Raw genomic sequence first — 10,620 nt, forward strand, 5'->3', positions numbered from 1 at the left:
TTAGATATATTAAGGGGACACCTGTTTGGCTATTAAACAAAGATTGAATGCTGTTGGTTTTAGCTCCAAAGGTACGGAGCCGTAGCCGTGGTGTCTCTACCTTTCAGAAGCACCATCTGCCCTGCTGCATGAGGAACCCCTTCTCTCTGCTCTGCGCCCTCAGCATCTGCTTTTGTTATATTCTTACTAACGCTGTGCGCATGTGAAATAGTGCCCCTACTATTTTAACATTGCCGGCACATTTTACGTATATAGGTTGGGGGGGTGAGGGGGAAAGCCAAAAAAATAACATTTAACAGAAAAACACTGTCGGAAAAAAAAAAGTACATTTCCGCAATGTATACATTATTGATAATCAGTTTCCAGTGGCATTAATATTGTAGCCTGTACGGAAACAGCCAGCGTTGTGTTTAATTATAAGTGAAATCCTGGCCCCCCTTTTTTTTTTGATAGTACCCTATCGAATCCCCCACTAAAGGAAAAAGCTGAAATCAAAGCTTAAGAAGTTACTTAGTAATGAACCTTTGCAAAACAAGATTTGAGGACGGACGAGAGAGAGTGAGGGCGGAGGAACCGTGAGGGCCCCTACGGTACTTTATTTACCAGGACTGGAGGACTGGAGGAAGCCTAATGAAAGCTGATCTGGTAGTAGTGAAACGGACTGGTTTCCTCAGCTCCCTAATGGCTGTCCTCTTTGTTAACCTGACAGAGTCGTATCAGGAGAATGTGGAATGACACCGTAAGAAAGCAATCCGAGTCCTCCTTTATCTCAGGTGACATCAACAGCACCTCTACCCTTAACCAAGGTCAGTCTCACACCCCATCCCTCTTCACACACACACACACACACACACACACACACACAAACACACACTCATTTCATCATCCGGCTAGAAATAGTTTTTTTATTTCCTGTGATTTTATTTTTGCAGAGCCATTGAGAGTTACCAATGGTTTTCATTTTTTTCTTTTTTTATGTTTGGGTTTTTTAATGACGTTGTTTGAAGCTTGAGTGGTGCTTTTAAAACAAGAAACCTAGACCCTGCGCCCCCACAGAAAAACAAAAAACAAAAGAATTAGACCAATCTGCTCCCTCTCTGCCTAGCCACACCCCATGTGAATTGGGGCAAGGATTCAGAAAAAAAGGTTGGTTCTTAAGTGCTGGCTATACACTCAGGAGAAAGAAGTAGATGCAAAGAATATAAATAGATGAAACAAATAAACACAGACAGCATGTGTGCGGAGGGGCAGGAAACAATTACACCGTAGCAACGTCCTGGCTCTGCAGGGTGAGGCAGAGTTCTATATACAGTGGGCCTTTCCGCGCGTTTAAGGTGACCTCTGTTAGTTCATGCAGGACTCTAGGGGGGGGGAAGACATTCATTATTTAGCTCTAGCACAAATTTGACGATGAGAAGATGATGTTCAACTCTGGCTGACCCCGAATGCCTCGTGTGTAGTTGGGCTGTTTTGCTGCCACTGCTGCTGCTGCCGGTAAAATGGCTTTCTGAGCATGCAAGGGGAGCAGGAGGGCTACACTGAGGTGCTCCCGCGGTCCTCAGACTACGCCCACCACCCCCCCACACCCCCACCCCCCTCCCCTCATCTTCTTCTTCTTCTTCCTCTTCTTTTGGCTCCACCCCTTTTTGCCCTTGCTCTCTTTTCTACTGTTCACTTTTCAACATGACACAAAAACACAGCCAAAGAAAAAAATCGAATATCCCGTTTATTTATTATTGTTTGCTTCTTTTTTTTTATATATCCGGATTCGAAAGAAAAAACTAAAAATCAATTTGTAAATAAATAGTAGTATTTGCATATCTTTATTCGAAATAATAAACCAATACAATTAATAGTGATACATTTCTAGAGTTGCACTTGAGTTGTTTTGATTAGCATATCTTTATGCAATAGAATAAACCAATGGCGAACAGAATATAGAATAGAGACAAAACAAAAGCAGGCTAATGTCCACCAGTCAAAAGTTCTTTTTTTTTTCTTTTTTCTTCGATTGTATTTCCTTCCGGTGCTTTTTGTGCTCCTGCCCGTCTCCGTGACGTTAATGCGGAGGTTGGATATTGATCACGCTGGTCGGGGTAGTGGACTCCCTGCGTCCCCTGGGGAGCGCCGCTCTGAACGAAGAGGCCCCGATCTGAGAGAGCACTTCCTTGTCATTAAAAGAGAAAAAAAAAAAAAAAAAACCTGGGAGACACGTCGACATGACAGATGGCGTTTAACACATGTAATAAACGGCACTGGAAATGCACCAAGCCCTTTTGAAACAGACAACTCTCTGCACAATAGAAAAGAGAGGGGCTTCCAGCCAATGGCTATGGCTAAATAATGTCTTTATTTTAGTTTTTTCACATGAGATTTTTTTTTGCGTGTTTCTTGGACTCGATTCAAAACGTAAACCCTTGCAGGATATTACATAGGCTTTGAGAAGGCTGTAGTTTGTATTGAATATTTATTTTGAGTCGAACATGACAGGTGAAAAAATAACGGTGGCAGAAGGCAATTATGAGCACAGTGGGGGTAAGGGAGAGGGGGGGGGTTGTACTGCCTAGAGATTGGAGAGGTTTAGAGGTATTGACACACTACCTGCGAATACCAAAAACATTGATCAAAATCAGAAAGGGGAATGTTTTGTTCCTTTAGATGGGGAGGGGGGTTGTGCCTGGCGCACGATTTGCATGATAAATAAACAGGATAGGTGTGTGCAGAGTGCAGAATGTGAGTTACAGGATAGCCCACCATGGGAGTATTTGTCTCTCATAGAGGACCAGCTGAACACTGGGATACAATAAGGCCCACCTGTTCTCAAATGCTCTGCTCTGTTTTTTTTGTTTTTTTTTAATCAAATTATAATTACAACCTGTGTTATGATCACAACTGAACAGCCATCCCTGTGTTTACCTTATTTCTTCATATTTTCTTATATTTCCATTTCATGCCTTTTTTTGTTCTCTCCATCCAAACAAACAAAAATTGTAAAAACACATACAATACATCAACATTTATTTTATTTTTACAATTGCTGTCATACTCTCAAACTGTGGAGCAGCAAAGACTGACCAGCGCTTCCTTCTGTCTTGCCACTCTAGGAATGACGGGAAATTACCTACTAACAAATCCTCTTCTTCGACCGCAAGGCACTAACAACCCCTATAACACCTTACTGGCTGAGACTGTCGTATGTAACAGCCCCACAGCCCCAGTGTTTAACTCGCCAGGTGTGCTTACATGACATGTCCCGTACATGCAGACCTCTCTCTCTCTCTCTCTCTCTCTCTCTCTCTCTCTCTCTCTCTCTCTCTCTCTCTCTCTCTTGCTCTCTCTCTCTCTCTCTCTCTCTTTCTCTCACACCCACTTCTGCTTCTGTTTCCACATGAATTTACACACAAGGCAGAACTATTTCTAAGGCAAAAAAAGTATTGAATCTTTCCCTTCTGTATCATTGTTTTCCTTGTGTGTGTGTGTGTGTGAATGTGTGTGTGCCCTAAAGTGTGTGTGTGTGCATGCTCTTGCTTCAGTGTGCCACAGCCACTTTTTTGTGTCTGTTTGTGTCAGTGTCTCAGTGTGTGTCCACACGAGTGCATGTGTGTGTGTGTGTGTGTGTGTGTGTGTGTGTGTGTGTGTGTGTGTGTGTGCACTGGGGCCTGCGAGTGACGCTATGCATATTTGTGTGTCTACGTATCGGTCTGTCTTACTTGAATGTATGTGTGTGTGTGTGTGTGTGTGTGTGTGTGTGTGTGTGTGTGTGTATAAATGTTCCCCTGTTTGAACCGGTGAGCTACCTCTAAGATTTATGGAGCTCCACACACACTCCCATCTCAGATTTCCCCTCTTATCCAAACTCAGTGTGTTCACAGAATGGGACAAAATGATTAAGCAGGGGATTGAGATACTGCGTATTCTGCCTTGAGATAGTGTAAATCATGCTGTAGACTTAATTGCATGCTTATTAAGATAAATGCTTCTGAATTATCATGATCCTAATGAAATTTTGGCTATTTTTTTTTTCCCATCGCGCTTTGAGTGGGAGCTCTCCCCCCAAGCCCTGATGGTACACACCGAGCAAAATGGGACTCATAAAACTGGCTATTCTTTTGATTAAATATAAATACTTGGGGGATATTAAGGTATAAATTAAGCAGATACCCCCGCCTCTCCCCAAACAAGCAATTGCTCATGGCATTAAAAGTATGATTCCACGATTCCACCTCTCTTTGTATTATAGTAATGACTGTGTGCTTTAATTGTGTTGTTTTTCTATTTTGCAAAATGAAATGGCGTCTTCTTTATTCATGTCTTCTGCTCTCCCCTGTGCTTCCCTCTAGTGACCTACAGAGAGACAAGTATGGGAGTAAAACTTAACTTTGCCTATCAAATGTAAATTTTTATCAGCATGCTTATTAAAACAAAACAAAAAAATACTAAAACCAAACCACACCCCCCTCTCTCATGGCACAATCACTGTTTTTCTTTAAGACCATTAACACACACTCATCGAGCAAGTGGTTCACAGAGCAATCGTTAATCGTTACGAGACAAGTCGTTATGTGTTCGTACATATTCCTTGAAAAAAAAAAACGAAATCCACAGAGAAATCGAGCAAAGCATCAATTCATCAATTGGATTCGAGTCCATTCATATTCACACACCGACGGCTTTGTGACAAGTCCACGCTACTTTGCTTCTCTCTCTCCTCCACCAGCAGCCTGCCAAAATGTTCTGTGTTTACCCCCCAAAAAACAAATGAACGCATGGATGACAACATCTATCGGACAACCGACATAACAGACATTTTTCCTGTTTGTACTTTTGGTTTTGTCAAGCGTACCCCCCCCCCCCCCCCCTTCGCTTGCCATCTAAATTTTTGTGTTCCCTGGTCGCCGTTCTTGCGGTCTCAGCGTCCACTAAATATCCTGCGCACCACATCTGTCCCCCCCGGTTTCCTAGGCAACACCTGTCTGGTCACCCGGCCGCCTCCGGGCCAAGCATAAACAAATCACGTAGACGTCATCACAACAGCTGGCACCCCTTCTCCCCCTCCTTTTATTTCTCTCTCCTCTTTCTTATCATTTCTTTCTCCTCACACCTTCAGTTAGTGCTAATGTGTGTTTGTGTGTGTGTGTGTGTGTGTGTGTGTGTGTGGGGCTTTTCTTTTAGTCTTTTTCATGTTTTCTTTCCACGTCTCACTGGTTGTGTGTGCGTGTGTGTGTAATTTTTTCCTTGTCTCCCTGTGTGTGTGTGTGTGTGTGTGTGTGTGTGTGTGTGTGTGTGTGTATGTGTTTATATATGTGTGTGTGTGTGTGTGTGTGTGTGTGTGTGTATATATGTGTTTTTCATATTTTTTACATGTCTCTGTGTGTGTGTGTGTGTGTGTGTGTGTTTTTCTGGTTGAATTTCTCATATTTATTTTCTATCCCTCCCTGTGTGTGTGTGTGTGTGTGTGTGTGTGCGTGCGTGCGTGCGTGCGTGCGTGCGTGCGTGCGTGCGTGCGTCTGCATAGCACACAGTCTGACCCAGTGTTCCTTATCTGGATGACAGCATGAGTCACGAGAAATACTCATTCCTATTCATCTTCACCTTCCCTTTTATTTGTTCTTCTCCTCCTTGCCTCTCATTTCTTGTTGTACCACCAAACCCCCTCGCCAAGGCTGATGCAATCTGCACTCCCTCGCCCTCCTATTCTCATTCTCCTTCCTCCTCCTCCTCCTCCTCCTCCCCCCTAGTCTTGCGTGAAGGCTGGCTAGCTGGCTAATAGTCCTCCCCTCCCCCTGCTGATTTCCGTGACCCCCCCCAATGCTCAGAGCGATTCCCAACATGGCTGCTGTCTGACCCCTCCCTCCCTCCCTCCCTCCTTCTCTCCCTCCCTCCCTCCCTCCCTCCCTCCCTCCCTCCGTCCCTCCGTCCCTCCCTCCCTCCCTCCCTCCCACCCTCCGTCCCTCCCTCCCTCCGTCCCTCCCTCCTTCTCTCCCTCCCTCCCTCCCTCCGTCCCTCCCTCCCTCCTTCTCTCCCTCCCTCCCACCCTCCGTCCCTCCCTCCCTCCCTCCCTCCCTCCGTCCCTCCCTCCTTCTCTCCCTCCCTCCCTCCTTCTCTCCCTCCCTCCCACCCTCCCTCCCTCCTTCTCTCCCTCCCTCCCTCCCTCCGTCCCTCCCACCCTCCGTCCCTCCCTCCCTCCTTCTCTCCCTCCCTCCCTCCCTCCCTCCCTCCCTCCCTTCCTCATCCCTCCCTCCCTCCCTCCCTCCCTCCATCCCTCCCTCTCTCGGCTGCTGCTGTGTTATTCTTGAGCTGGGCCGCGAGTGAACGGGGAGCTCACCCGGGAACCGTCACCGTGACGACCGATGCCAAGCATAGTGCACAGCTCAAAGCGGGCCGACCTCTGACCTCTTGACCCCCCCCTTTTTTTTTTGGGGGGGGGGGGGGGGGGGTTGCAGAAACCCACCAACAAAATCGCAAAGAAAATGTACCGTCTTAAATTGAACGAGCCCTTCCCACCCTGCCCCCTACATACACACACACACACACACACACACACACAAACTCACCCAATTTGAGTTGCCCTTCCAAGCAGAAACAATAATGATAATAATGATATTGTCATATTTATAAATATTCTGATGATACTAATGATAACAATAATATTAATACAACAAAAGTAGCAATTGTATACTACCACTACTAATACTACTAATTATAATGGGAATGAGAATTACACTAAAAGCTACAATTATAATATTTGACACAAATGATTGCATGTGATTATCATTATTACTATTATTATTATCTATTTGTGTATTGTTTCGAGGGCGGGGCAGCTCTCTCTTTAGCTTAGCGATTTTTTTTGCTGAACCCTTGCTCTTCTCACTCAGTTGCGGCGTTTCTTGTGGTTTTGTTCTGTTTTGTTTTTTTTCCTTTTTGAGTGATTATTTTGTCATCCTGTTACAATAAATCATTTTACTTTCTTTTGTACATCAGCTACTCTTAGACCAGATAGCCTGAGCAGACAGACATGATGTGAGTGTCTAAAGTGAGTCTTTCCTCATGCTGTGTGTGGTGATGTCGGAGTGCTGCTTGTGGGCCCCCCCCCTCTCCCCCCACCCCCTAACCCCCCCCCCTCCCTCCCCCTCCCCCCCCCCCCCCCCCCACCCACCCCACCAACCCATAGTGAGAAAACCAAGATGGCTGCCCCCTCGTATTGACACACAACCCTTATGTTTTTTTCCCCCTTCTGTCTTCCATTTTCGTTTTCTTTTTTCGTTTCCCATCGCTGTTCCTTCGTTCTTTGACTTTCCTTTCCTCGGCTACATCGACACAATTAGCTGCTCGCAAAACCCATCGTCGATGTGGATGTTGTCGTGTTGTATTGCCTATTTGTGGCTACACATCTGTGAACCTATTCGATTGCTGTGTGTGCGTCGTCGTTGGTCATGACTTTGTTTTTGTCTCTTAATGTTGTTTGGGATCACTTTCACGGCGTCGCCACTATCGTGACTTAGTTAAACACACGGCGTTACGGTTACTTGGAAAGAAAGTGGGAGAAGCATATGTGAAAGTAAAAATGATAATTCTCTTCCAACCTAATGCATGCCTTTATTGGATGTTCTAACAATTGTGACATTAGTGGCATGGCTTGATTTGAATCCGAGCTTATTTTGTGTGTGGAACTGCATCCTAAACAGCATTAAATGTCTTTTTAATAGGTACTGCCTGGAAGTGACTAAACGGCTTGCTCTCCCTCCTCTCTTTCTTCCCAGGGCACTCAATGAACAATGTGGTGAGGGATACAAGTGCAATGGATACACTACCGCTAAATGGTAACTTTAACAATAGCTACTCTCTTCGCAACGGGGACTTTGGGGATTCGGTGCAGGTGGTGGACTGCGGCCTGAGTCTGGACGACGCGGCCTTCGAGAAGATGATCATCTCCGAGCTGGTGCACAACAACCTCCGTGCCTGTAACAAGAGCCAGCAGCAGGCCCCGCCGCACCCGCACCCACCGCCGCCGCACCAACCGCCCCCGCAACACAAGCCCCCGCAGCACCAACAGCATCCACAGCACCACCCGCACCCGCCGCCCCCGCAGCACCCCCAGCCCCATCACCCGCAGCAGCCCCACCTGCCGCCGCCGCAGCTGCAGCTGCACCACCCCCACCACCACCACCACCACCCGCACCACCACCAGACCCTCCACCTGCAGCCTCGCCACCCGCCGGGGCAGCAGCAGCAGCCGCAGCAGCACCACCACCAGACCCTGCACCCCCACCCCCACCGGTACCACCACACGGAGCGGGCTCCGCCCAAGGTGACGGTGGCCGGCGTCGGCGTCGGCATCGGCGGCTGCGGCGGCAGCAGCAGCGAAGACGATGCCATGGGGGCGGAGCCGGCCGCGTCTCTGGTGCAGGTGGGTGACCCACCGCTACCGCCGGCGGCCAACCCCGCCCCCAACGCCGGGGTGGGGGTGGGGGTGGGGGTAGGGGTGGGGGGCCTGGAGCTGCACCCCCAGCAGCGGGAGCTGGAGGCCCCGCTCATCCCCCAGCGGACTCACTCGCTCCTGTACGTGCCCAAGAAGCTGGTGAGGACCGACGGCGGCGTGGAGACCTTTGGCGGCCCGCTCACGGAGCCCGCCTCCGCCGCCGCCGCCGCAGACCTTCCCGCCGCACATCACTACGACGACGGCGGCGGCGGCGGCGGAAGCCCCCTGCAGTCCCCCAGCCGCGACCGAGACTCTTTGTACACGAGCGCGCCCCACCCGAAGGACGAGGACTCACCGTGCCCCGAGAGCTGCAGCCCGGACGCACCGCCCACCGCGGAGGACCTGTCCCCGTCCAAGGGCAGCGAGAGCGAAGACGTTTACTACAAGAGCATGCCCAACCTGGGGGCCGGCCAGCAGCAGCTCCAGGCCTACTACCAGATCAGCCGGGTGGGCAGCGACGGCTACATTATCCCCATCACCGCCGCCACCACCAAGGAGGGCTGCGTTCCCGAGGGGGACGTGCGGGAAGGACAGATGCAGCTTGTGACGAGCCTTTAAATGTATTTCAATCATCCCCCACCCCCCCCCCCACTCCTTCCCCCCCCCCCGCTTCCCCTCTCCTGAACCTTTCAGATATTTGGATTTTCTTGACCTTGCGGAAGGGAGTCAACACACAGACACAGACACACACAGACACACACACACACACACACACACACACACAATGTCTGACAGCTAGGAAAGTGTTGCGTTTTTTTATTGTTTTTCAAAGAAGACATAGAGACCCTACCATGCACAAAAGCCAACCAAATCTGCACCCCCTACCCCCCCACACCCCCCCCACCCAGCACCCATGCATACCACCCCTTACCTTCCCTCTAGACCAATAGACTTGATTTACAGAGATGGCAGTGCAAAGAACTGTACATACAATGCAGAAGTCAAATTTCAATTTTAAAAGACAAGCCAACGATGTATTTAAATGTGCTGCTGCTGTAGAATTACTGAGAAAACAATTAAAACGTAAAACAAAAAAAAATAAAAACAAAATAACAATACTGGATCCATCAGATCAGCAGGTTTACCGGTCAAAAGATTGTACATACACTCCACGACATTCTCGTTGAAGCCTGTTTTGTATTATATACAAAATGACACTCTCGGAGCGGGATACGGACTATATGGTTGTAATATGTTTCAGATGAGACTGTAATATTAGGAATATTAGATGCTGGTCACTCCTGAGTCGCACCCGTCACCATGAAGTTTGGATTGTATTACCACTAGCAATCCAGCCCCTGGCCTTATATTTTCTCAAATGTACATTGAACTGTTGTCAAGGAAAATGGCTGAAATATATATTTTGTTGTATTGCTAGTGTAAGATAAAAAAAAATCATCAAAAATAAAAGGATGGGACGCCGTGAATATGAAGAAATCTTTGGAAAGTTTTAACATTTGAGAGACTATTGTGTAAAAGTTGCACATCCAGTATGTTATGCGATATTTTATGGATCCGACATGTCATTCATAATAGGACGTTTGAGCATTTAAAAGGCTGATAGAAACTAAAGGATTCAACCATATACAAGATGCATATTCACTTTTTCCCCTTGTGAACAGTGTTTTTGCTTAATGAACTCCATAGATATTGCCCATTGAAATGCATTTATTTAATATCGCCATTCAAAGCGACATTATTTTAGTACAATGGGATTATAAAAATGCCCCTTTAAAGACGTTTATGCTTTGCACAATTTTGTGTGAATCTGTATGAAATATATCTTTTCAGCATCCATTGCAGAGTAGTGAGCAAGCGCCACTTTTTGAGGATAGCTTTTTGAGGATAGTTTCTATACATAGTTCTTCCGCCTGGGTTTGGACATTTATTTATTAAAAGAATCCAAAAAATCAATGGGAAATAGTTGAACATTTTCCAGCACTGGTATAAATGCTGTACTGTAGCTCATCCTTTTTTCGTAAACATGTTATTAAGGGGCCCATCACTAAAGACTGATGTAAAGTTCAACACTTGTTTAAAAAAATAAATAAATGTGAGATTTTTTGTCAAATGCCAGTTGTTTTTTTATGGTTCGTGTTTTGGTACAATCTTACAAAAAGACGACAAAGAAGAAAAAG

At 47.0% G+C, this 10,620-nt stretch overlaps 1 protein-coding gene across 1 annotated transcript in view; it reads left to right on the plus strand.

Moving 5' to 3' along the window:
- adgrl2a (adhesion G protein-coupled receptor L2a) overlaps positions 1-10,314 on the plus strand; it is a gene marked incomplete at its 5' end in the record, with an annotated part of 73,368 nt that extends 63,054 nt beyond the window's left edge. Inside the window, 2 exons of the mRNA XM_084472925.1 lie at positions 710-806; positions 7,764-10,314. Of these exons, the coding sequence (XP_084329051.1) occupies positions 710-806; positions 7,764-9,040 (1,374 nt within the window). The 3' untranslated portion in view covers positions 9,041-10,314. The remainder of the gene's footprint in view (positions 1-709; positions 807-7,763) is intronic.
- Between the last annotated feature and the right edge of the window lie 306 nt (positions 10,315-10,620).

Source organism: Micromesistius poutassou (genome assembly GCF_964030765.1).
Source record: "Micromesistius poutassou genome assembly, chromosome: 9".
NCBI lineage: Eukaryota > Metazoa > Chordata > Actinopteri > Gadiformes > Gadidae > Micromesistius > Micromesistius poutassou.